The sequence below is a fragment of the Pezoporus occidentalis genome, unplaced genomic scaffold (genome assembly GCF_034315485.1).
Source record: "Pezoporus occidentalis ecotype Australia unplaced genomic scaffold, CSIRO_AGI_Poc_V1 ctg34, whole genome shotgun sequence".
NCBI classification, from domain to species: Eukaryota; Metazoa; Chordata; class Aves; order Psittaciformes; family Psittacidae; genus Pezoporus; species Pezoporus occidentalis.
The window spans coordinates 5952442-5980062 of NW_026915376.1; the positions used below are offsets into that span (position 1 = coordinate 5952442).

General features: G+C 40.7%; 1 protein-coding gene and 1 long non-coding RNA gene across 2 annotated transcripts in view; one reads left to right on the forward strand and one right to left on the reverse strand.

Moving 5' to 3' along the window:
* KCNK5 (potassium two pore domain channel subfamily K member 5) overlaps positions 1-1700 on the reverse strand; it is a 32995-nt gene extending 31295 nt beyond the window's left edge. Inside the window, exon 1 of the mRNA XM_062629686.1 lies at positions 1328-1700. Coding sequence (XP_062485670.1) covers positions 1328-1513 — 186 coding nt within the window. The 5' untranslated portion in view covers positions 1514-1700. The remainder of the gene's footprint in view (positions 1-1327) is intronic.
* LOC134169265 (uncharacterized) lies at positions 1410-27621 on the forward strand. Its single transcript, XR_009966835.1, has 3 exons — positions 1410-1487; positions 12850-13015; positions 27123-27621. It is a non-coding gene; the product is annotated as an uncharacterized LOC134169265 (long non-coding RNA).

The window sequence follows — 27621 nt, forward strand, 5'->3', positions numbered from 1 at the left end:
GGATATAACCTAGAATAAGATTTCAGCAAGATTCCAGGAAAATCCTGCTCAAAAAAAAACCCAGCATGTTTCATTTTCCAACATCGCTTTATAATCTCAAGCTTCTATCTAGCCGTTCTACTTTATACCACGAAAACACATTTAATAGGGTACAAAGATGGTAACAGGAAGAACAATGCCACCAGAAAGCTCTGCTATCTGGAGCAGACAGAAAGCAGCCACCAAATGAAGAAAGAGAATTTAAACCATAAACTTTTAGGATCAAGAACTCTTCTACGCTTTCACAGTATTGATTACACCAATACAACTAATGAGCCATTTCCTCAGTCTTCTGTATTTTGGCATTTTAGTAAACTTAGCGACTTTAAATATAAAATAATAATTTAAAAGAAATCCCAGAAGATATAGTCAATATAAACATCTCTGGAGTAAAGTCCCAAATTACTCATTCTCATCACTGGAGCCCCACATATCTGGGCAAACTGTTTTTTTTATGGCTCACCATTTCTTGTCACCACATTTTGATGGATGCAACATCCGTAAGAAGGCACTAACCAAGTTTGTACTGCTCTATGATTTAATACACGCTACTGATTAGTGATTCGTTTTGAAGAAGTATTCTGCCAGATGAGCAAGATAGGACGATTACCAACTCCTTATAGCCTGGGAGGAAGTAATTGTCCTGGAATCAGAATAACCGCACGAGAGTTGTGAGCATCCCTCCACGCAAGCCGATAACCCCAACTGACCTCGGGACCCGCACCCAACCCCCAGACACGTTTTCAGCATTTAATACGAAAATAAAGTAAAAAAAAGAGAAGGGAAAGGACATCAGACCAAACAGAACAGGATCAAGACTGGCTTCACCTCGTAACACAAGACACATTGAGGCAGAAGAAACCACCCCATGTGCTAAAACAAGAGCTGCATTCACGGCTACCAGAGGCGTTGCGGGAGCACGCTGCGTGCGTGAGCCCGCTCCTCCAGCCCCAGGACCAGGCAGCAAAAACTGAAATCAACCCCGACCGCCTTCACCACTTCTCGGGAGAAGAGGAGGAAACGCGGACCTATTTAATCACTCTACCATTAAGTAGTTAGGCATAATTAAGAGGTTTCCCCGCGCTCCCGCTAGAGGGGCAGCTTTTAGGCACCGAGCTTTGTGGGGACGCAGCTACGGTGGGGTGATCCCGGGGAGCCGTCCGGCTCCGCAGCCCGCAGCTCCCCTCCGCCGCCCCAAGGCGCAGTATTTTCCTCTCCGAGGCGCCCGGCAGCACCTGCTGCTGCCGCCCTGCACCCCCGGGCCCGGCTCCGGCGGCGCCCGCTGTACCTGCAGGATCTTGTCCAGCCCCTCTTGGCCCAGGCAAGGGAACTGCTTAAGCAGCTCCGTCTTCTGCCGCTTGTAGTCGTCGGTAGCCGAGCGCCAATGCGGCTCTTCCAGCACCTCGAAGATCGCCGCCCCGATGGACAGGTAGAAGATGATGGCCGAGGTCAGTAAGGGGCCCCTGTCCACCATGGTGCCGGCGGGAGGACGGGCTGGGGCGGCTGCCCCGCGCTGCGGCTGTAGGTGCCTGAAGCCGCCCTGTCCTTCCCCTGACAGTTCTGGTTTCCCTCGCCGTCCGCCGTGCTGCCTCTCCCAGCCTCTGCCGCGTTCCCTTAGTCTTCCACACTCCCCTCCCACTCTCTCTCCTCCTCCCTTCTTTCTTTCCTCCCTCCTCCGCTCCCCCTGGTCTTCTCCCCTCCCTCCTCAGCACCAATTTGAATTTGGTGCTCTCCCGCTTCCTCCCCCTACCCGCCCGCGCATGCGAGGCTGCCGCCAGGGGAAGGGCCGGCGGGGCGCCCCTGCGCCCGCCAAAGGTTGGCCCCGCCTCACGGCTGCGGTGAGCGGCGGTTGGGTCCGGCCACCACCATCGCTCGCCCGCGGGGGTCCGCCTGAAGGGGGGGAGCGGAGTCGCGACCTCCGCTCTTCTCGCCCTGCCGTGGGGAAGAGTGTGTGGCGGCCGCTGAGCTGAGCCCGACCCCGACCCCGACCCCGACGCCTTCCCCCTGAGCGGGTGGTCCCTGCGCCCGGAGCCGCGCTTCGCGCTCCGTGTTTTGCCTTAAGGGAGAAGGGTTGACGTCCCTCCGTTCCCTCGTGCTGCCAGGTTCAGTGGAATTTATCGTTTTCGAAGCTGGAACGCTGTGAAAGGAGAGCAGTGGCAAAGCAGAGGGGGAAGGCAAGCAAGAGCTCTGAGGAGAAAAAGGGGGGCTGTTGGCTGGTTTCTCCCATCCCCGAGATTTCCACAAGTGTGTGTTACAGATCCTTCACAGCAGGGACTGAGTCTCCCTTCATGCATTTTGTGCTTTCAATAAATGCTACTATGCATGCCTGTGTGCGTGTTTGGGAGCAAGGAGAAACACTGGCTAGTTATTTTCCACAGGATGCTCAAAACCCCATCTGGGCTGAAGCTGCGTTGAAGCTCGAAGCTCGCCCCGTTCATGAAGCCTTTCATAGGAGCTGCTGCTTACACCAGTGCACAAGTGCAGGCTTCTCCATGTTCACACTTCGAGGCAGAAGGAAGGCAACGCAACTGTTTGGAATAGATGGGGCTGGAAATAGGGCCAAATGGGTCAGGGAAAGAGCAAGTCAGTGAGAGGATACAGCAATGTGTTTTGCACCCTAGCAAAGTGCTTTGTGATTCACCATATAGACACTGTTTTTGTGGGGATAGCTTTTTTTCTGCCTTCTCCAGACACATACACACAACCCCCAACAGGAGGAAGACACTAAAAAATAGAGTTGTCCATAATCAATTGCATTAAGACTAAGGATTTGAGGATATATAGGTATGCAAACTGGAGTCCACACACCAAGAAGCTGAGAGGAGCCAGATGAAATGTCTCACGCAGACATAATTGAAACAGAAGAAAGGAGACTAGAGCAGAATGGGAAAGAGGAAGAAAGTAAGTAGAAAATACACAGCAGAGTATGAAAAAACAAAAAGGAGAGCATGCGGAAGGCAAAGGAATGTGCCTTGGTTAGGAGGTATCCAGAGACACCTATCTGTAAAACTTCGATCATGCACAGTGGCTACTCTTGTGTGAGACTACCCACAGAAAATTATATGACCCTTAATCAGTCCTTCCAAATAAAGTGTCTAGTGCTCAGTGAAAATACATCTGCAGGAGGTTCCCAGCAGCCTATAAGCAGGACTGGAGAAACCACAAAATCCACAAGCACGTTACGTGATCAGCATCATTATCTGCATGGGATTCCCCAGTTGTGTAAAGAAAACATTAAGAAAAGGATTGCCAAACTGTAATAGTAACAAAAATGTAACCAACCAAGCAACAAAATAACATATATGTGTTAAAGGAGGGATCAAATAGAAAGCATCATAAGGAACATTTTTAAAATAACAAGTGTCTTTAGAGAAACTACAGTAACATTTTTTATTAAGGCAAAAATAGGGGATGTTTTATGAAGTTGTAAAGCAGAACTGTTAACTAAAATGGAAAGAATTTCATGATGCATAATTATCACACTAAAATTATTCCCAGGTGTTATCACTTGGCCCAAGACCTCTGCAAAACTTGAAAAGCCATTGGCCACATTGCCTCACTTGCTGATTTAAAATTAAAGTTTAGAAACTGTAAGGTGTGTAAATACTTATGGCAAGTGACTGAAATTATTGAGGTAGAACCGTTCCCATAGGCAAACTATGATATCATTTTCTTTTTGGTGCTCTTGCACCTTCTGAGTCACCTGCAAATGGTTAGATTATTCCAACAGCAGCAGCAGTAGCCTGACACATTATAGCAATATTACACTTGTGTGTTCCTGACCCTATAATACATCTGTGCTTCATAACTGGAAGGTATTTGATTAAATTTTGAAACTGTACCCTTCTCCATCTGCCTCCAAGTCTCTAAAGGCCAATTTATACCACTGAAACACTATCTTAAAGGCACAAGGAATGACATGAATGACCCTGAACCTACTGCAATTACAAAGCACAGATGAGAGCAAAACCAGTTCCAGGCATTTTATAAAAAGTTTGCAATTTCTATTCAACATTTCTGCTTTCCAGTCTAAACTCCCGATCATGATTGTGATAATTAGTGCTCTCAGTAACTGAGTCAGTCAGTGTTTAAAAACAAACAAACCTGTAAGTCACATACCATTTTTCCTTGTGTTGAAATGCTGTTGCTGTTGATAGACTGACTCCTTGAGTTTCTCTTAATTTCAAAGAGGTGAGCCTGGTGAAGGAGGACCGTCCAGAGGAATAGTCTATCCCCTTAGGAGCTGAAGCCAACAGCTCCCACAGATAGAAGCAATCCTCTGAATATCAACAAACTTCTTGCATTTAGATACTTCTCTTTGAGTCCTTTGTCTTTTGCAGAACAAATTACAAGGCATAATTTCATGCTGCTGTCCAAGTGAGTGTGGCAAGAAGGAATATTTTTTTTTTAGCTGGCCTCTTCTTATACTTCCTGATCTAAAATGCCTCTCCTGACCTCATAAAAGATCCTATATCCTTTTATTCATGGCCATTTTCTACTCTCTGTTTCCCTTGGATTAAACAGTACCCTTATTGTTAACCCACAGCACCTGCCACATAGGCCCCACAGCTTTTCATGCTGGCTAAGTTAATGAAAAGGCTGGGGTTATTCACTCAAAGGCTTGCAAATCTCATTAAAAAATCAGGCGGGAAACAGCAGATAGCACTGTGGTGAGCAATACCATAAGTATCAATCATTTATATTATTTGCATAGGTCATTATTTCAGGCTGTCCAGCCCCAAAGGAAATCTCTTTCATCCAAGCTGTATGTCTAAGACACATTTGCTGTACAGATGTTTCCTAGAACAGCCTGAAATGATTGGATAAATGTCAGAAGATGTTTTAGATACATCAAATAAAAGACATTATTTGGGCAAAGGAAACCTGTCATGTAGTGGCAAAGACTGCATGTTGTACTGAGTATGAAATAAGACCTCTTCAAGGCTCTGCCGTTTTTCACTTGGAAGTCTGGTTTTGCCTGGTTGATGGCCTGTTCTCAGTAATGCCTGTCAACTCTACATCTGTCACTTTTCTCTATGCATTGAAAGTTGGACAACTCCAACATTGCTTTCAAGTGCTATGCATCTAGCCATGTATGGTTTTAAGTAAGTTGAGGGGTGTACTATTGTGACAAGCAGTTTGCCTTCTCTGGTACAGTCCAGTATATGGAAAGGATAAGGGTGGTCTGCAGATGATGTAGAATTTAATATGAGACATTTGTAGATAGTTCAAAAATTCTCTGTGGGATTGTTCACAATTCTTGACCTAAGTATTTACACTTAGCATGTTTTGTGCCCTGAATGTACAGTAACACATACTAAATAATAATAAAGAAACCAACCTGCATACCACTGCACCAGACTTCTTCACCCGTGGACAGATAATGAGTGAACAAACACCACGTGATAGACATTAGTCATGCTGCTTAATGAATAACTGGTGATGAGTACAATACCTGTGTGGAATGGCTGTAATGTGTTCAAGGAAAAATATGCATTTGGATCATTTGTTTTTCACTGAGTTACCTGCAGTATTCAAGAGAAATGTCTTCATCAAGAAGCCCAGGTATTTCAACATTTTTTCTGTGTGTATTTCCATGACTGCCTTCCTCAGCCATCCACAGCAGTCACTGGATGATGAAACCCAGTTTCCTTCAAAATATTCTATGAAAAAAAGACTGGCCTTCTCTTTCTACTTCACCGTGGCCTCAGTCTTGTAGACAAACACAGGTAGCACCAAATGCTTATGATAGTCCTTCACACTGACAATGTCAGTGATTTATACAGTTCAGCATACACCTAGGCAAAAACACCCAGCTAGGACAATGTTGGTCCTGGGTTTTACCATCATACCTGAAGCACATTACTATTCTAGATAGTATGCTCAAGGCTAGCTGAGCGCCATGGTAACAGAGTCAGTGAATAATGCAACAATCTGTTATTTGGTTATGTAAAACATCACTGTTGAGTCTTGGTTTTGTGTCATTAAGATGGATAAATGTCTGCACATTGCTTTGAGACTTATTTCCCAAGCCAGTTTAAATTAACTTTTACCAGTCTTGTGTCACAAAGGGCAAAAGTCTTCTCCAGTGTTACTGCTTCTGCCTGAATATGACAGGGGCATATTCCAGGGGAGAATTCAAGGAGCTGTTTGCCGCCCCTGTCTCTCAGTTGGGTTGTGCAGCTGTATGCCAAGTTGTCCACAGAGAACCTTGTGTGTGACCAGGCAGTTCCCACATCCACATCAAGCTCCCTTCCATGTGTGGCATGTAGTGTTCACATTTTGTAAGTCAACATCCCTGAAGAGATGTTCCCACCTACCTCTTCCCTTTATAGAAACAAAGTCACCACATTAATTTTGGCAGAGGAAAAAGCAGAGGGAGGGTTGATGGCTTTTTTTTTTTTCCCTTCTTGAGTGAATAGAGTCTTGTGGATAACAAATGAGGACAACTATACACCCTAAAACCATTGAGAAGGAATCATATTCTTGTAATTTATTCTCCTGTTCCAAATCCTGCAGCAACAGCTTGGGAGGTTAAGTTGGGTCTTATATGGGGGTAAAAAATATTGGGTAACCAGCAAGAGAGTTAGCTACATACAATTGAAGGGGTGTGAATTTTAAAGATTTTTTTCTATGGACACTGGTTGCTTTTGTGCTTGGGTCATGTCCCATGCTGTCTCCATGCATGTGCTTTTTCCTTCCATGAATAAAGGAGTTTTGTAAGAAGACAACTGCTCCTGGCATACCCTACCTCTACAGACCCTTCACCTGTCACATGGTCCTTTGTGATGCCTCTTCCATCATGTGTGGTATTGGGAAAGAAAATGGCAAAGTCTGAGCCATAAAACCCACGGCTGTCTGCAAGTGAAATGCTTGCCTGCTGCTAGCGGTTTTTAACTTATGGTGTATACCCTCCTAGACCGTTATTAGGAGGAATATTAAGAGTATTTGGAGGGAACTTGGATTTCAGTGTTTGTTGCCTTCCAGTGGTTCCTCCTACATGCCAAACCCAGTGCAGAAGTAGCAAGCAAATCCAGATCACTAGCAGATATGATTCTAGGGAGGCAACTTGGCACAAAAATGACTAAGTTAGGACATCAGGAAAAAATTCACGTGGTTTAGCGCTTCTAGACAGCTAGACTGTCATCACTGTTAATAAGCATAAAAGCTGCCTGCATATTATAACTTACACTGGTCCTGGTCTCATGGTGAGCACCATGCTCTTGGCTCTCAATGGCTTTTCCAGGATGTATGTGGATGGTCACAGTCAATTGCAAAATAACCCATGCCTGAGGTGGTAAAGCAAATCAGATGCTGGAGGTTTTCCTCATATTGTGTAGCACCTCAGCAGTACTCTATTCTTCATTAAGTTCAACTGCCTGTTGGCCTTAGAACCGGAACAAAGTCCAGGCAAACTGAGAAAGCAGTGAGTGAATGGGAGCAGGTTCAAACTGCCCATGTTGCAGTTCTCCATGAGCTTATGGAGGAGTCTTTGTAACTCAGGTGAGACTCACAATGCTGCCAGCAATGCGGTGTGGGATAGGCCTGGTAGGAATCAGAGTTAAGGGGATGGCAGATAGCATACGAATAGACAACCTCTAACCTGGGGATCTGATACATCTGCAAAAATCTATGCAGCAGTTGGTGGGGAGAAGGAGAGAAGGATGGGGAAGGGAGCACTGACCCCATGAAGATGAAGTGATATGGTGCTCTCTAAGGACATCCAAACAGAGGTGAACATCCCTAGCTGCTTCTTTCACTGAAGAGGACCATTGAAGCCAACCAGAGGTCCCCAGTGAATATTGCATTGCCAACATGAGTTATAGAAACTAATGGTTAGCAGGTTTCACAGCTCATTTCCATTGAATATTAGTTATTTCTTTTGCCCAAGAGAGAAGAAGAAAAAGGGAGGATAAGGAAATAAAAACTACATGTAGTAGTTAATTTATTTTAAAAGATTGAGCTAATAAGGAGATGGGAGAACTCTGCAGATGACATTGCTTCAGTCAGGAGAGAAAACTCAGTGCTATTCTTGCATATGTTTAAGATTTCTTTGGAACAAAGTAGCATATGCAAATAATGGGACCAATCTGCAAACTCTTATTCAGGTCAGCGGGCTTTGCTCAAGAACTCTCGCTGATTGGGGATACTGGTAACAAACAACGCAGTTTCCCCGGTCTGGGGAGCCTGGCTCTTAGGGCTGCCTCATCTGCTACCCTTGCTTCACTCCCTACTCTCACCCCTGATCTTTTGCAATTCAGTGACAATCAGAGTTAATAAAAGGTGTGTCTGTGATCCTATAAAGCAATTTGCATCATCGCTTTTTGTGATGAAATTTTCACAGGAAAAGGAGCAGCAACATTTTGCCCAGCTTAAAGTTGCCCTGGCACTATACCAAGATGTCTGAAGCCTTTAATTTTCATAAGAGATCTGATTACTGCTGCCCATATTACAGTGTAGAAATATGTCTAGCAGAAAACACACTTCCCATCCTTCTTCCCGCTCTTCCCCCACTTCCAAGGTAAGTCTTGCATTACTGCCATTGTGTCAGAAGCACATGGCCAGACTTGGGCTACCTTGCTGAAGTTATTGTACTACGTCTGCAACAGACTGCATGGCATCTACCTCTGCCCTAACAAAAACATCGTTTTCCTTAACTGGGTTGAAGAAACTGTGTTGCTTTCACTTAACAGAACTGGCCAGACCATGCCAGTTGACATTAACTGTGTTGTATGTTATTTCAATGTGTGTCTATTATAAACAGATGACAATGCAACTTTCATTTTGACTAAAAGACCTGATAATTGACACAGAACTGTTAAAACGTGACAAATAAGTAATGTCTAAGCCAGGTGAATAAAAGAAATGTCAGCAGTGTCTTTCCTCTGCCGTACTCTCTAGTGCAAATACAGCAGCCTTGCTTAATAAACAAGGCCTCATTTAGTTCTAGACTTGTCTCAACATTAGCCTTTTACAAGCACTTGGGACAGGATCATTAAACCTGCACGTATGAGCTGAAGACCTGCCTCAAAATTCTTTCTAATGCCAGGAAAGGTCCTCATGACACTATTATACATTAACTAACAAATAATCATTCTCAGCAGTGGGAACTGAGTTATTCTGCAGCTCTCTGTCAGAGTGTTCAAGTGCCTTGTATGAAATCTAGAGAGATTAAATTCCTTTGCTCTTCTTTATAGTTGGACTGCTTGTAGGGCATGCTGCAACACTGGCATCTAAATATGCTTGGAGAGCAATATGGAAAGATTACAACTGGAATATCTATTATGATAATGTGTGGAAATCTGGCAGCTGTTAACAGAGCAGTGTGGGAAGGACATTACTGGGGCTCATAGGTAAAGCAGAGAGGGAAATTTGGTATCTAATGTCACTAGTATACAAGAGCAGGACAAGCTGGTGTGGTCATTCACTGTCAAGACACAGTGGAGAGGCTGCTAAAGCAGTAAGTTGGTCACTATAAGAAGGGGTGGCACTGGAGCCTGTAGGAAGGGTTGTGCAGGCTGGCTGCCATTGGAGGCCTTCACTAAATGTGTTGTAGGCAACAGGACCACATGATGAACAGATACTACAGCTATCATCTTTGTTTTCCAAAAAAAAGTTAGCTTTCATATCTGGAGTTACTGAACTCAAATGTCTTTTCTTCATTTAATCTTGATGCAAACTCATATGTGTTTCTGACGAGACATCTCAAGTCTTAAGATCCAGTTTGAATCTTTTCTTTCCTTCTGGTCTCCACTTCGTGGAGATTACCTCTGAGTCTGGTGTTCTCTGGATCAGAAATCTAACATTGTTACACTGATCGTGGTTAAGACGTAAAGCCTGATTTCAGTCCTGTGTGGATAGCAGGATTTAATACCTTCAAATGGTGGCAGAAAAAGAACGAGAATAAAAATTCCTTGAATAGTATAAAAGGTGCAATTTGGCACTGCTAAGGAGACAAGTCTTTTCCGTGTGTGACTGTTGCAGTTCCACACAGGCTTTTCACAACAATCATGTACTCCACATCAGGGCCAGGGTGCAGTGATAAGTAAGAGCTCTCACTAGCAGCTCGACAGTTTGCCAGTGCATTCAGCAGCAGTATGCATCTTTCACTCACTGCAGTGAATTATGTTCTCAATTTTACATTGCAAAATGAATAGCAAATAACTTCAGACTGTAACACTGTCCAATCTGTTCCCCCATATGCACTCCTTTCCCAAAGAATACACTGTACCATGCAGTAATGAGGGCGTTCAAATAACAATGGAAAGAATGACTCTGAGATTCTCTTGAACTAACTTCAAAGCTGCATATCCAGTTCTCTGCCTTTTTTGGTCAGTCTCTTCACACCGTTTTTGTCTGGTTTTAAACAGACTGGGTAGGAGAAGAGATTCCAGCACACCTGATCCAGCTTTTAAACTCAGCTCCTCAGAAAAGCAGACATTACACAGCCGTAGGGGGAAAAGTCAGTAGAACTTTCCCTGCTCCCTGCACATTTATATTTCTTAAAAGTATCCAAATGATATGTTGGTAAAGTAGGTAAAAATGAGAGTAGGAGGTTACATGTGAACTGGAAGGCAGAACACTAAAAGTTGTATCTTTCTGTAACAACTGTTATCTCACACATGGGAGGCCACTTCCAGGCAATTTATCAGAACTCACAAATCGTCTTTCAGACACGTGTGGAAAACCACCAAAACCAACACAGGCCACCTGTGATATGCAAAGCCTGCAGCTGAAACAGTCACATTCACAATGCTGAGCTATAAAGTCCTCAGTATTAGAAAGTTCCCCCAAACTAGAAAGATTTATTGCCTTTTTTTTTTTTCTGGTTGGTTGGAGGACACAACAGGCACACACCTTATTCCCATTTTGCTCTGACAGTTTAACATACTCTGTTTCTTCTCACAGTATCTTCTTTATGGCCAGCCCTGCAGCTAGCTCATCTTCTAGCTGGACAATCTGCCTCTGCTGTAATACCAGTGCTTGCTGGACCAACAGGGAAGACAGTGAAATCAGATGCATAGGATAAGAATGGCAATAGCAGTATATGCTTTATTCCTGTATTGACTTTCTCACAGAAGGACTATGCAAAGCACAATACTGAATTTCAGCCCTGTGTGCAGGGTCAGGATACAGCAACCAAGTTCTTCTTAATCCTCAGGTTGGCTGTAAAAAGGAGGTAACTCTTGTGTTACACTTCTGCACATGGGAGAATTTTGATTAAAGAGAACTAAAGATGATTTGAGAGTGGGGATCTTTATATTTTCTTCTCAGCCTGGAAAAGACCACCAAAGTCCTTGTGCCTACTGAACTATGAAGACAGAGAATGAAGGTTGCAACTACTATTGGCAGGGGAAAGCTTCTATATCACCACTCTGTCCTGTTTGAGAGGTCTGCCTCTGTACCTTGATTATGCTTGGACAGTGCAATTTCTATTCAGAAATGTTCCCACTTGAGTGTCTACTACATGGAATGATAGTTAACAGAACATTGTGTCATAGTGTCATATATGGTACCTTGCATAGAGCATTGGTCTGCCTTTCCAGTCTGCTGTTACAGAGCTCTGCTGAGTAGTGACTGTGATGGCATACATGGGTCAAGGCTCCCAAGCACACTTGCCAAAGCAAATAAGTTTCTTCAAAAACAGTTTCTTGGAGTAGGACAAGCAAAACCCAACAATTATCTCACTGAAAAACAAACAGTCCATTAATTCTTTCAAATTTTTCCTCTCCTGTTAGTCCAGACAGGAACCTGTCTTTTCTATCGAAAGAAGTCCTGTTTATGCGGCGGATGGATACAAGCCTTCCATACTTCTAAAATCTTCCAGGTCTTAAAGACAGACAGGTTTTGTTCTAACTGTCATTCCAGATATATTTCTTCCTAAGGAGTCTGGCTCAAAGCGAGTCTGGCTCAACCCTTTGCAGACCTCTGAACTGTCAAAAGTCTGGAAAAGTAAAGCTCCCGGATAGTTGCATTACACGAGAGGGGAGGAGGTTGAAGGGAATCATCACTTGAGAATGCATGCCCACCTCTCAGCTCCTATACATGAGCTGACACTGGGCATGTCATATCATGCATGGAGGAGACGCACAGGGCATGCCACTGCTAGCAGACGTGTGCTGCTTAACAACGTTGCTCGGAATGCCAACCCCTGTGGGGTCTTCTCCACCTGCTCCAGATCCGAGTTTGAGTGCTTCCTCTCTGCAGTTGCAGTGCTGACAACAGCTCTTACCTTGAGAGTTGCTATGAGGAGGGATGGGTGCAGCAGAAGAGCAGCAACAGAGTGAATCTCACTCAAAATGCTTCAGGCTCAGCAGGGCATCTTTTGGCATTTACCAAAGGATCATGTCACTGCCTTCACAGCCACAGAAATAATGACCAGCATTGACTTTTCCTTTTAAAAATGGAGAAATTTCATATATTTCTTAGATGTTATTTGGCTTGCCAAATGCTGTAACCTTTCAGCCATCAGTTTCTTTTTACCAGATCAGCCCAAGGACATCTCTAATCTCCTAAAAATGCCGTGTCTGGTATCTTATTGCTGAAAGATTAGTTTGTTCATGCTCTTTTCATGAGAATCTGTTACCATACATGTTACTAAGCTCCTTGTAGCTTCCTCACAAAGCAAATGTTGTTCCCTTTTCCCTAGAAAAACATTGAAATTGTCGGGGGATTAGCATACATTAAAGCATTAAAAAAAAAAAAAAAAAAAAGACAATACATAGCAAGGAGGTCAAAGAATACACAAGTTCTTTGGGTTCCTGTATTTTAGAGCCAACGTGCTTAAAAGCATTTCTATTCCAACACAAGAAACTGTGGCTCCCTGTGCTCTCAGAAGGGTGTAAGCAAATGCAGAAGTGCAGAAGAGGAGAGGAAATCTCATGGTGCCACCTGAAGGAAGAAGAGGCAGTGAGATTAACAGTGCCCCTTCAACCAGCAAGAAAAAGAGGAACCATGAACCCTGAAAATGCCCCAGGTGAGGAGTAACTTGTATCACAGAAAATTAAAGGAACCCATGAAGTCAGGAAAAAAAGGACTTGAGAAAGGGATGAGTTTCTTTGCTCTGCGCTTCACTTTGAACTTGCTGAAGTTCAGATTCATTCAGAACTGAAGTTTTGGAGTAGACCCATTGCTGTTGCCAACTCATTTAATCTCTGCTGTCATGGACTATTTATTATAGAATAGTGTGCGTAAGATATCACTCAAGGTAAAAATGTAGAAAAATAAGTTGTGAGTGCAGTGGCTGTAATAATTTCCTTGTTTAAAATGCTTTAAATAATATTCTTAAAAAAGCTGGGGACAAGTACATGTGAAAATATACTGTTTAAAACAGTGAACTTTAGCCATGTAGGTCTGCACATTTGTACAGATAACCACATCATAAACTCAAGCGCGCTTAGTTCAAAACAGGCTGGATTCATTAGGAAGTCTTTATCTGTGGAGAGAATATATTTCATCAAGTTGGAAGTAGTACAAAATGATTGTGGGCTGAAAAGGCTTTTACTCTCTCTGAGTTGCAAACAGAGCAGGATTTGTCAAAAAAATAAACCAAAAATAACCTCTTTGAATTAATGTAATGATAGAAATGCAGTGGTTTTATACCTTTTATCTAATGGCCCCAAATTAACTCATACGCATTATTTAGTACTGACTACAGCTTTGAGCTGTGTGAACCTGTTTTCACAGGCAGCTCTGATACAGTTGTGTGAATTACCCTAGGTCATAAAACTAAAGAAAAAAAAAAACACTAAGAAAAAGCAGGCAGGAAAAGGGAAGCAAGAAAAGGACTACAAGAAAAGGACCAGGGGATCAATCAGGACTGGAACATGATGAGAGTTTCACTTCCTATTCCTGCTGGATAATAAATATTCTCTATCACCTTCCTTCTCATTGGTTTACCTGACCAACATGATGTCAGGTTACGCATTGTCATGGCTGTATATAATATTATTTTTGAGATCTTTTATTTACCATCTTTCTGAACACTTACCAGTTTCACTTGGAGAAGCATACTAATGTTTCCCCTCAGAGAAGCCCAGATTGTCTTATGCTCTAGGAATAGTTTCCGAACTCAGTTACTCCTTAGATATTAGAACAGGCTGTATCTGTCAGTCCATCCATATAACTGTTCCAAGCACTGGATGTTTTGCAATGCTTTGCATTCGTATAATTAAAATGACACAATTGAAATATGCTTTAAAAGGTAGTTTGTAAGCCTCTGGGTTGTTACTCAAGAGAGGTTACTTCAATTTCTGGCTTGTCACAAGAACCAGCTGTATAAAAAATGTATGTGTCTTTTCATAGAATCATAGAATCATATGAGAGAAAAATTAGCATCAGGAACTTTAAGTAACTAAGAAGATGTTGGGAAATGTGCACCCATTAAAGGCTCTGACTAGCAAATCAGGGAAAGTATAGCAGCCCACTGGTTACTGTGAGAAAGATGCTCTTAAGAGTTTCCTCACCCAGAAAAGGCTGGGTCCAAATGTTTGTTGTCAGTTGCTAGAGAGCCTGTAACTTGACATAACCCCTGATGTCAGGGCTAATACTGAGCTAAGATCTTGCCAGCATTTATAGTTAACCTGTTTGTACTACAGATTGACAGCATGAAGCAAACTTAACTCAATGTTTACCTCTACTGTTAAAAGCAAGGGGAAGGGGAGAGGAAAGTTGGTGGCCCCAAGAGGGCTTCATAGCCAAAGACCGGTGTCCTTGTAAATCTGATAAATAACAGGCAGTCCAAATTTTTGTAAGAGCTCCAAGGTTTCCTTTGGGATTTCTTTAGATAAGAATTTGAAGGATGCTGGTCACTTCCGAAGGTACATTCCCCTCTCAAGGTCCAGCATATGAGGAGAAACCACACTTTAAAGAAACAACAAAACAAAACACTATTTGTCCCTTCTTTGCGTAGAGATGGATGTTCTACACTCTTTTAGAAGAAGCATGCAGTCAGCGGATGTGTAAAGCAAGAGGAACAACTAGACATGATAGTGGGAAACAAAAAGCAATGGAATTGAAAAACAAATAAACCCTGCCGTATGTAGCCTCTTGAGTCAGGGTCATGCCCTAAATACACAATACTGTCTGAAAGTAGTGCATATAGTACTTAAGCATCTAAACACACTTACTACATACTTGTAAAATTTTTTCCAGACCCAGCAAAATATCCTTTTACTTGTACAATATGTTCCTTTAATAAGGAAGAGATGCCAGTCCAGAACCTGCAGTCAGAGGTGCTTGTCTTAGAGAAGGCTCCTGGAACCATCTCAGCTTAGGTTCAAAGGCTGCTTGAATGTTTAGGCTCAGACTAATCAGGTTAAGTATGTTCTTGACAGATAATTTTTTCCTTCATAGGTCTCCCCTGAGGGATATTAGTCATAAACTCAGCAGAATGCCTACATTAGATCCACACAATTTGAGGTAGATAGATTAAAATAATCCACCACCTGAGCACACAAGTTTGGTAACTGTTCAATCGGTTATGCAATTTGCATGTGTAAATGAATTTTGCATTCACAGATGAATTCACATATGTATTATGGATAGGTAAGAGGGGAATCTGAAAACCATTCTGTATCATTCATTTTCCGCAATGGTATTTCATCCCATCAAATTATATCTCTGTATGGTTTCATATCAATATATATGAAAAGATGCGCAGAGCATATCTGGCTGTGTTCACTATACTTCTGGAGCTGTAACAATGCCTAGGCAATTAGGAATGGGTTGTTGGAGCTCTGCAGCAGATAGTCCTTGCTTGTTGCAAAGTGGGTGGAACAGCAAGACTAGCAATTTTTTCAAACTGTAGTAGCCTATGAGAATAGCTGATTTAATCCTCTGGGTGTTTGGATTTCAGTCTGCACATCATTGCAACTCTTACTCTTATTTTTTTGGAATGCAAATCTTCAGGTTATGCAATGCACTATTCAAATTCTGTATTGTTGGTGCTCAGAAAGGAAGTGTGTTACCAGTCTCACTGGCCACTTATTTAACAAGTTGTTAGCAAAGGGTTGCGAGAGTGCTGGGTTTCTGGCACTGATCTTATTTAATAGTGTTTTTTTTTTCTTTAGAAAACAGACAAACACACAGTTCTGAGCTTCGCAGATGAAAGGAAAATAAGATAGCTTAAGGTTTGAGTCTGTCAATTCTCTGTCAGTATTACCAGTTTCTGTAGTATAATAAAAAAGGAAAACATTTTTGCATGATCAATCCACGATAAAATTGGGTGGTTATGATGACCGATACTTCACCTAACTGTAGAGAATTCAACTCTCATCTATTTCTTATGGAAACAGAAATATCTTTCAGATATTCATATGTTTAAAATATAACACCTCCCACTTGCCAGTTAACAAAACAGTTTCCCAATATGATTTTCAGTTTCTATATGGCTGAGAATTCCAAGAAAAGTAATTTTGGAAGTCAGCCTACATTTCATGTTTAGTGATCAGATTAAAGTTTGGATAGTGGTAATGGCACATTGAGACTTTTCAAATTCCTCTTTGGAACCACAGAGTCATGAGTATGGCTTTGCCTGTGTGCCTATAGGCATAGGTTTATATTATTATAGGCTTACAGGTTTATATATCTGAATATTGCCTGTCAGATAAAAGAACATTAATCAGTGTAAAATGTTAGGAATTGATCAGACTACTTACCTAATTCTGCAGGGGCATCTCCCTCAGATTGCTGTGTTTTTTATTAAATGAAATATATTTACCTCAAATTATATTACTATATATTATGGCCTTTAAAATCTTAGCCTCAAAGATTCCCAACAAATTTTGGGAAACCAAAAAAGTAAAAACCTGCAATACTCTTCTTTGGTCATAACATAAAAAAGATTTCAGTGCTTTTTCCTTTTAGAATAAAGGAGCAAAAGGATACCTCTGAATCCATGGGGTCTCTATTTTGTTGTTTTATTTTTTAGGAACAAAAATATTAGTAGACATTTAATAATTACAAAATTTTAGAGAAAGTATTATACCAGTGAGCGGACACTGATATAGGACACTGGCCAACTAGAAAAATGAACATTGATTAACTGAGGTGATGGGGACTCTTTTCTGCCATTTAAAACTCAGTTTCTAGTTTGCAAATTCTAATGCCCTACAAAGAGTTAGGAGGCAAAAAAGTCTTTGCTGGAGACTTTAAATTTTCTTCCTATTCTCTTACATTTTTTAATCAGAGACTGATTCCAGTAACTCAAATAAATAAAAATAAAAAGTACACTATAAAATATCCAAGATCCCCAGAGTTCTGTAGGTAAATCAGTCTTAAAAAAATAGCATTGACTATACCTCTCAGTTCCAAAACCTCATAAGAACTAGAAAAACTGTTATTTTACCTTTGTAAATCACTTTAAGGTCAGTGTATGTTATTTTACTTGAAAATTTTGATCCTAAAAAAAAAAAGTCAAAAAGAATGTTAATCCTGTCGACTGATGATTGCAGAAGACGTGCCTTTATGGGTACTCTCTGTCCTTTGCTGGTGTTTGCCTGCTGCTAGCTGCCCTTGTTTTTACCTACTGCTGGCATATAGCTTTATCATATGAGGTTGCTGTGTTATAGTGCTGCTTCCTACTGGTGTGCTCCTGCTTCATTTCTTCATTTACGGTCTAACGTTTATGTCATTTACAATATGTGAATGGAAACAGAAACAAAGGCATGAAAGACATTGACAATATAGATAAAGCTATAAATCTCTATTTTCTTTTAGTCACCTACTTTGGTCTTTACTATCCTCATATTTATTGTATTTTGTTACAGTGATATATTGTATTTGTGTTTACAAAAAAAAAAAAGACTAATCATTTGGGAACACTTTGGTGTAGGAACATTTTTTCAGGCACAGCAAGTAGTTTTCTATCCACCTCTATTTTCACAAACTCATGTCTTTGACAGATGAGGTTATTCTTTTGTCTGTCATTTCCAGTGTGGACTATTCAGTATTAGTATAACATTTTGGCCCGAGGCATGACTTTTATCAGCACAACTATGTAACTGAAACCTATAGGAAAAATGCAGCTGAAAAAAGCAGATAGAATTTTTTGCTTTTCATATGGTAATGAACTACTCTGATAGAAACACTTCACTCTAAACATATCCTGATCTGCACTCTAGAAGGTAGTTGGAGAGGTATAATTTCTGGGTGGAAACATGGACGAAATGACTTTTTCATGATTCCTTTTAAACCTAGTTGGCTATCTTGTTCAATGTGTAATTGTAATTCAGTTTAATTATGGGTATATTTAGTTTAGGTGTTTTTTTGAAAACAAATGTATTTAAAACATTGAGTTAATCTAAGATTAAATGCTTTGTTGCACAGGAATTTAGGTATGTACTGAGAAGTTCTGCTGAATCATAACCCCGTGAGTAAATGGATACCTACATGCTTTTATAAGTTCTCCTTTTAGATTACACTTTTTCAAGGTCAAGAATTACTGATGATTCAGCACAATTTTTGTAAAACTTATTTTTTACCAGGAAAGACACTAAATTATAGCATACATATAAAATAGTAACTTTAAAAATGTTTATTATATTAATTATATATTATGCTATTATTATATTATTCCCCACTATGTGCTAGATGGACAGAATTCAGAAAAAGAGTATGCTTATTCTGGGAAGGCAATGGTCTAAAGACAGATGGAAAATTTTAACAAATATTATGGGGAAGGAAATAGTATATATGGATTAACCATCAAATCTCTGTGAGGTGACATGATGGTGAAGCAAAGAGTGTCATTAACATATATAAGATAATTTTATCTACTCAGACCACAAAGGCAGAGGGAAATGAGAATATCTGTGAAGGTTAACTATAATATTTTTATTGGCCTTCTTCCTTGAAAATGAATTTTTAGGCGAGCTCCAAGCGCTGGCAGAGTCAAATGAATTGAATATGTTGGGACACACTGTGTGAATATGACAAAAGGTGATTGTGAAAATATAACAGTTGAGAGTAGTGAGAAATTTGCAGTTTTGATTAGAAAATATATACTCATAAACCCCCAAATGTCTCACCAAAATATTTCCAGTGCACTTGTGATAAAATGCAGGTTGGATCCACTGGTGATATGCAGCTTGCTCAAAGTCCAGTAATTGGCCTGGAAAGTAGCTAAGTAGCTAAGAGCTTCCAGGTCAAGTGTGTCAGTGCTACAGCGCTGATTTGGTGGTTCTGCCCTGATCCCCTGATATCAACCCTGCCTTGCAATATGGGTTGTTTCAAAACCAGCCATCCAAAAGTTTCCTTGCTTCCTGTCTTGCAGGTCAGGCACTGTAAGTACTGACAGCTAGCTCTATTCAAGGACTGTCTTTGGGTGCCATAGCTGGGAAGTTAAGCTCACACAGCTAAAAAGGTGTTAGGCAAGTAAGTCTTTTTTTGTATAGCCTCTAATGTTAAACTGAGGTAATCTGAGTAGACATATCATTCTCTATGTTGATTTAGCTTTAGTTAATTGCCTCCTGGCTTAAGCTAAATCCTTAAAGCCACTCATAACTTCCTATGTATCAGGGTGTATTCTGTCTAATCGTTACAGTTTTCTTTCCTGTACAGAACTCTTCAAATGCACTTCAGTGATTTGGAAGCCTAAAGCTCCTTTTAGAGATTACTTGCACATCTAGGAGCCTCAGTCTTTTTGCAAACTAAAACTTCAGCTTATCTTGAAAATACTTTTTGCAAACTAAAAACTTCAGCTTATCTTGAAAATAATATCAGTGGTGTTAAAACGGCAAGAGTCTGCACCTGAATTGTGTGACAATAAGACCTATATTAGAAAACAAGTCCAAAGTAAATATTTAATTGAGGATAAACAATTAACAGCTCACAGAGATCAAAGAGAGAACTCACACTTCTGACTAGGATTGTTTAAACTTGCCTGGCTGCAGGTTAGGAGCAGTGACCACTTTGAGGTTGCCTTCACAGTCAGAAGCTACAGGAACTTCAACACTTAAGCAATGTCAGATCTCCAGATATAAAATCTGTGGAGAGTCCTGAACTCCAAGCTAGCTACATGTTTCCCATGACTGTGGATTTCTCATGTCTCTTTTAATAATGATCTCCAACCATGAAAGCTAGTGATGATCCCAAGTTCTTAAGCTGTCAGTTACCTATTTGCATCTCTTGTTGAGGGGAAAGAGCAGGGCATGGAAGAGGGAAAGATGGCATACAAAATGGAACTGAAGTCAAAGAGAAACCTGCAAACATGCAGGCTGAAAAGCCAGCTGCTAAACTGTCCTATAACACAGAGACTTAGGAAAAGTTAGGAATGGGGATATATATTCTCGCAGTGTCAATATACTGAGAAAGGAGAATGTCAGCATGGCTGAAGACATGTTCAAGAACTTAATTTTCTTTCCCTGACTTATACCTTAATTTGATTAATTTAATGTAACCAAGAAGATTTAATACTTTCATCTTCTACCTCCCTTGGACACAGTGATACCAGTTCAAAATCTCAAACACAAAGGTATGTCATTGTCATATATTTCTAGCTGAACATAAAGACCTCACCTTGTAATGACAGTAACCATGATTTCAGCACTAATCCTAGCTTTATGAGAGGCAAGTATTTTCCCTGGTAAGGGAAGATGATTGAACAGAAAAAATATCTAAATATCTACATAAGAGACTCATAGGAAGTCCTCTTTCTGTGTCTTGCTAGTGGAGCATGGCCAAATGTGTCAGGGCTTGCTGATGGACCTTGTGTCCTGACCACACCCAGCCCTTTATATTTTCACTGTGAAATTTTGGGATTCTGTTTGAGGCTCTGGGACAGCTGGGCAATGCTGTTCCAGTCAACGTTCGTCTCCAGTGCACAGCCTTGATAGACAGATAGAGCTACCATACAATAAAATGATGAAGATGAAAGTACAGAAGAGCCCTAATGCAGTTGAAAACATAGACAAACTTGTGCATGAAATGGTGTGAAAAATACGGAACTGACCTTTTTTTACAGCTCAAAATGGAAAAGTCAGGCCTCCAAAATCATGATTTAAAAAATTTCTCTGCCTTGTGCACATTTCACAGCCTTTACCCCCAGTCCCATTCACCCAACACTTGCACCTGCATGGAAAAGATGACATGGTAGACAGCTCCCAGGTGTCCCTAAGATTACAAAGTCCTACGCTACTAAGACTCTACCCCACAGACAGCATCTCTCCCCTTTCGTACTGTTCTACCCAGTCCTGCAACTGTTCTTGTGGCTGCAGGTATCTTTACCTTCCCTTTTATTTTCAGATTGTTGATATACATCATCTTACCCCAAGGTTAAAAAAAAAGAAAAAGAAGACAGAAAAAGCAGCATTTAGCACTGAAGACAAGCCCTAAGGAGATACCGACAAGCAATCTGTCTTGGGGGGTAATTTCCAGATGAATCCAATGCAGAAACCACATTCCTGAAACTAGTAGATGAAAGCATGGCAACTGATACAGCTTAAAATTTGTGACTTGGGCAAATCTGTGTTTACCGAGCTAGGATTAATGCTGATACCAGCCAGAAATGCAGTCACATAGTGCCAGCAGTAAGGGTTCTGGGATTGTCCGTCTAAAATGACTACTTGCTCTACTGGCTGCTGTGAATACACCACTGATTTCTTCATTTATTTTAAAAATGACAAAACAAACACTCCCAATACAATCTGGGCTTTCATCTGCAGAAAGGCTGAGCTGGTTACAGTAGGCAGGTTACAGTAATTTCTCTGTTGACATTCTTCTCATGGACAAAATGCCTATTATAAATAGGTTTGTTGCTTCTCCCACTCCAGTGGCCTCTCGCCAAAAGTAGGGTCTGGGTCTGGCTTCAGGAGCTTGCTCTGCAGTTACAGTGCTCCTGTATGCAGTGCAGCTCCAAACACTAAGGAAATTAATTAGGCATATCACTAAGTAGAACAGGGAATTTTAGAAGAGTAAATCTTTGTAGAGCAGAGTGGAAGAGACAGGAGATGTGTCTTTCTGTGGCTGGTGAATTCAAAGTCTATGAATCTTTTATACCCCATTTAGCATGGAAGAAGGATGTAAATGTTCCATAGGCCTGCAAGTGGCCTTAGCAGTTTCCAAAAAAAAAACAAAAAAAAAACCAAAAAAGCCCTTTTAAAAGTGATTATCTTTAAGCTTGATAATGTCATAAACCATATTGCAGACATATGAATGTTAGTTCTAGAACAAGGAAGAAAGAAGGAATATGAGACTGAGAAGGAGAGAAAGAAGTTAAGACTAAGGCTGCCCAAACTTAAATCAGCTCAAGGTGCCTGGAACCCTACTCAGAGTTTCAGCATATGCCTTTCAAGGTCTCACATGTGTTTGCTTTGGGACCAATGCAAAATGAACTCAAATTGTACATATTTGTTGAGCTGATCTATTTGCAATTTTAGTAGTTGTGACAGAGAAGCCAAACCTCATTCATTTCCCAGGGTCACAGCACCCTTCAAATTTTATCTGTCAATAATGCACACTTTACTCAAAAGCCCTTTCCTTATTTAACTGCAGTTTTCAGGATCAAAACTTGCAGCAATAAGATAACACATGATGACAAAAAGGGTCTGGGAAATTCTGTTCCTCTCCCTGACCCCTCTGCTTACCAGTCAAAAGTGGAATCAAAAATGGAGAGGCACCCTGCTGTGCCAGACGCCAAATAGGATGCCCAGGGACCACCAGAGGACCATGGCAAGCCACTTTGCAAAGGCTGCTGCAAATCCAGAGTGGGGAACAGAAAAGCATGGATAAATGATCAAAACCTCTACAGGAAGACAGACTGATCTATTTTCATAGATCAGAGGCAAGCAAGAGCTACATGAGAAAAGCATGGAATATGCCAGGTAGTCTGGAAAAGGGAGACTAGGAACTGAACTAAAAGAACAGGAAGGTATCTTTGATCTTTCAGCCCAGTGCTTAAACCACTCTAAGCATAGATGCATTTCCATCCATCTACTGTAGGCTTCTTCTGGCTGCCTTGTAAACCTCTGGTCTGACCACAGTCTCAGGTAGACTTGGACTAGCTGGATGTTCAACCTGATTTCTCATGGAAATTCCTGTATTCTTCTAACTGAACTCTTCATACAAGGTTCAAATCTGATTGCTGTGGTGATATTTAAACACAGGTTTAAATGCTTTGAGAAACCAGAGTTTATGTCAGTACCTGTTTTGGGCATTGCAGAAGTTGCACCACTCAAAGGAACAGATTAGCAACTCTGGATGGAAAAGATGCAGGCTCATGACTGTTACTCTGCTGGGTTGATTAGCACGTTAACTACTTGGGTGGATCTGCTCAGTTAATCTGTGTAACTATCCTGAGATCAGTCTTTTAAGCAAAGGAATTGGACAAATGGTCAGCTTTGCAATTCAGGTGGAGGTTTGAGGAAGCAGATATAATTCCAATAGAAGCTTAAATTACCCACTTGCATTGCAGTTGTTGGATTGTTACAGTTGCATCAGTTCGCAGGCAGTGCTTCTGGTGTAGGAAGTTGTACAACAGTTTCATTGCTCAGCTTCCAGCTACCATCCCACAATTAGCAGCTGCTGCCTATTCATCTGAAAAAGCACAACTATTTCAGTGTTTAGACAGCTTTAGACCCCTTCTAGAGGACATTTAGACTCATCCTCTTAGTTTGCACTGCTATGACTGTTCCTATGGCTGTGATCCACTAATGTGTCTTAGCTGAAGCAGGGTGAAACTAGCCTCTGAGGGCTGCTAGCTCCTTAAATTTACTGAGGATAACAGAACATCTGACTCTACAATCTCATTTACTTGTACAGGCTTTGCCTGGGTAGAGTCAAGAAAAAAATCTACTTACCTATGTCTCATGTTCTATATTTACAAAAGAAAGCACATATCTGTCTCCTCATGGTGCATGCAACATAATGAGAAAATACACACATTTTTTACATGTTTTTAAAAACATCCATAGAAACACAGGTTATTCTCCAGGTCTGGTGAGAGTAACGCATGTTAGCATAGAAATCCCAACAGAAAGGGACAAGATCCATTTGCATATTTTGGTTGTCCTTGAAACTTTATAGAAATGTGGAAGCCAAAGGGAAGGTAAATAGTTAAAAATATTTGTTTAGCAATGAGGTTATCTGTTCACAGAAACATGGAAAACCAGTGTGACTCTTCAGTCCAATTTGCTCTGAATTATTTCATCAGACACATCTGCACGATAGTTGTCCAAATAATTGATTTTGTGGCTTGCCTGTCAAATAAAAACTTGGAGGAAAATTCAGAATTTGAATCTTCTTGACAAATAAAAATTAGAAAATAATTTAATTTGACATGTCATGCTCTAGATAACACAAAATATTTCATTTCAAGAATTTTTACAGAAGCAGAAACACAAATATGTAGAGAGGGAATAGTTCCCAGATTTGCTGCTGGGAAGACAGTGGCCTCTTTATTCAGTATTTCAGGGGGTGTAGCACTTAGGACACAAGCCATCCAGATTCAACTCTGCCTTCTGTTTCTGTTGTTCATCTCCCAGAAAAGGGGCATAATCATCACATGTGGTTAAAAAGCAGCTCTCCAGTTGTCTGCTGATGCACTTTCACTTTGGATAAGTATTTGCAGCTCCAGCCCTTTACGGGGTTTATCACACATCAGGTGGAGACTCATTCCTGGACACTTTTCTGTGGTCTTTCTTTGGTAATCAGAGAATCACTGAATGTTTTGTGTTGGAAAGGACCTTAAGATCATCTAGTTCCAATCATCCTGCCATGGACAAGGACACCTCACACTAGACCATGTCACCCAAAATCATCAGGATAAATAACCCAAATACACTTTGCTGAAACTTTGTCTAGCTTCAGTAATTCCTCTACAAAACCTTGAGGAAGAAGTGCATATTTTATATATATTGTCTGACACAGGAAAGCTCAGAGGATCCAAGCAGATGGATTGTAGTAAAAAAGTTTTAGTTGTCATTGCACTGAATGTGTGCAGTACATAATAGTCTGCATTAGTATATGAGAGTTACATTAATTAGACATAAAATACATTCCTGGGCTGGGCAAGAGAAATTAAATTTTAAACTCTGTATTAAACTGGCTGCCATTAAATGTTTTGCACTTAAGATGTACAGAGTCATACCTCCTAAAAATATATTTACGCAAATTCATTGGGAATGTAGTGATCCTTGCCTCTAAAATATGACAATTGTACACATCTGTATGCCAACACAGTTGTCAGTTAGCTATGCTTAAATTCAAGAAACTGTGTAGAGACACTTTTAAGGAGTCACTTGAAAAAGATCTAAGAAAGCATGCTGTTTCATGTGTTGCTGATGATGGTGCACAAAAAGCCTGCCTGGAAGAAGACAAAACAGTGTTAAGAATGCTGACCTAAGCAGATGAATGACCAGTGCCTTTAGGGCACTGATGTTTCATTACACAGACAAAAATGGACAAGACCATCACATGCATTCACATGCAGTGGGAAAGAGGAAAAATTCTAACACTATTTTAATGTCAAGGATCTAAGCCAGGATACTTTTGAAATATCTTGGTAGATCATAAGATAAGGAGCAAAAAGGAGGGCACATAGTAGCTTTCATCTTTTTTACTCTTGAAGAAATCAATCGGTTAATAGAAATAAGTCATATTCTAGATCACACCAGACATGACTGCAGTCTACTGCCACCATCCTTAGACACATATTGAAACACAAAATGTAGTCAAAAGTGATATCAAGACCTTTCTACTTGGATGCAACAACTTATAATTGGGGCACAACTTAGTGCTGTATATTACTGGTAACTTATGGGGGCAGAAAGAAAAAAACCTAACCAAACCAGCTTCTGCTTTGTGTAAAACTTCAGCCTGCTAATATTGTACTTAGGACAAAATGCCAGTGGCCAAGTTTTCAGCAAATAGGAACAACCCAGTCCACTAGCCAGACAAAATGCCTGCTCTGATACAAGCAGGGAAGCCAAGAAAATTAGCCAGTTACTTAAGAAGCTATCCAGATTGTGAGCCCATAAGACAGTCACACCTTTAGCCAGGTAGCCAACTTGCCTGACTTCTGTGAAAGGTTTTTGAAGTGCCATTGTATCTTCAGGAAAAATAAAAAAATATAGAAGAGAGGAAAAAGAAAAAAGTTTAAAAAGTTACCAGTGAAAAAGAGATATTTTCTGGAAAATGTGTTTTGGTGGAAAAATTGTGACCAGGTCAAGATGCAATTCTGTCTGTGGTTCTTAAACAGCCTGTGTTGTCTCAGGTCTGGTAAAATAACAAAATACTGTCAATACCGAAAGGGAGGTATGCGATAGAAATATGGTACGTGATGTTGAAGGGCTAAAGAACTGGTGAGGTAGATGGTAGTAGGACTCAAAGGCCACAACAAGAACCACATATGCCTGAAGTATAACTGACTTCAGCCACAGTCCAAAACTTGGATATTTTATTTTTGTAAAACAACCCCTGTATTACAACTTACACTTGGCTTGAGCACTTGTGTGTCCTAAATTGACCCTCACTTGAGGCCAGTACTGAATAGAAATCTTCTCATTTGCTTCACTTGGCCTTAAATGTTCCTTTTTATGATGCTTCCATAACGCATCATAAAGACTTAATAGCTGTCACTAGAACTTTATGGAACTCAATAGTCAGAAATAAAAAGAGCCATTGAACTGTGATGGACCTCTTACAGGCCCTAGAGTACCTTGGTGGCTTTTCACTAACAGAAGCCAGTAGGAATATATAGGAGGAATGAGGCACATTCTTTGCAGCATAAATCACACAGCACCGACAAGCTGGGTAGTAAAGTGTTCTGTATCACTGAAACAGTAACTTTACCTTTAAAGAAAATCTTCACTAGTGCTAAATATCATTCCTGTTGATCAGAATTTGCAAATCCTGCCACATACCAAAAGACCAGTCAGTTTTCGGCTCAGAGGACTGCAGTTGGTATTGGAGTCTTTGATTTAGCTAAGGCAGACCTTGACAGTATCCCCATTTTCATATCTGTATTACAGAAATACTTTGCATGCCTCTAGTACCTTTTATCAGAGGACTGATCTCCTTTACAGACAGTAATGAATCAATGCTCACAATGCCAATGTAAATTGGGATTTGTTTTCCTTGTTCTGCAGATGGGAAAGAATGAAGCACAGAAATGATGCAACGGTTTAAAGAAGGCTTGGTAGAGCCAGGTATGGAATACAGATCTCCTGACACTTGAGCCAGTGCCTTCACCTCACTATCTTTGCCCTTTTATCTGCATGCTGTGCAACAGCCATTCAAGCTGGACATGTACAAAAAAAAAAACGTTTTTAAGAATGGATGCTTAAACTCCTGGCTTCATAGCTAAGCTCCAAGTGTGCTAACTGTCCAGAACATCATCAGGCATGAGATTTCACTAGTTTCAAAAAGCAGAACTTAGTGACTAAATAAGGATTAAGGACCCTAGTTGTATCCATGCTTTCTTCTTTTTTTTAATCTTTCCCTTTTTCTAAAAAAGACTTCTAAGAGGCCATGCTGAGTGTGAAAGTATCACAGAAAATAAAGATATTGTGAAAAGAAAAATAAACTGCTTTTGCTTCACTGGTGTCTGTATGTCTATCTGAGATGTCATTATAACCAAGGCTGATT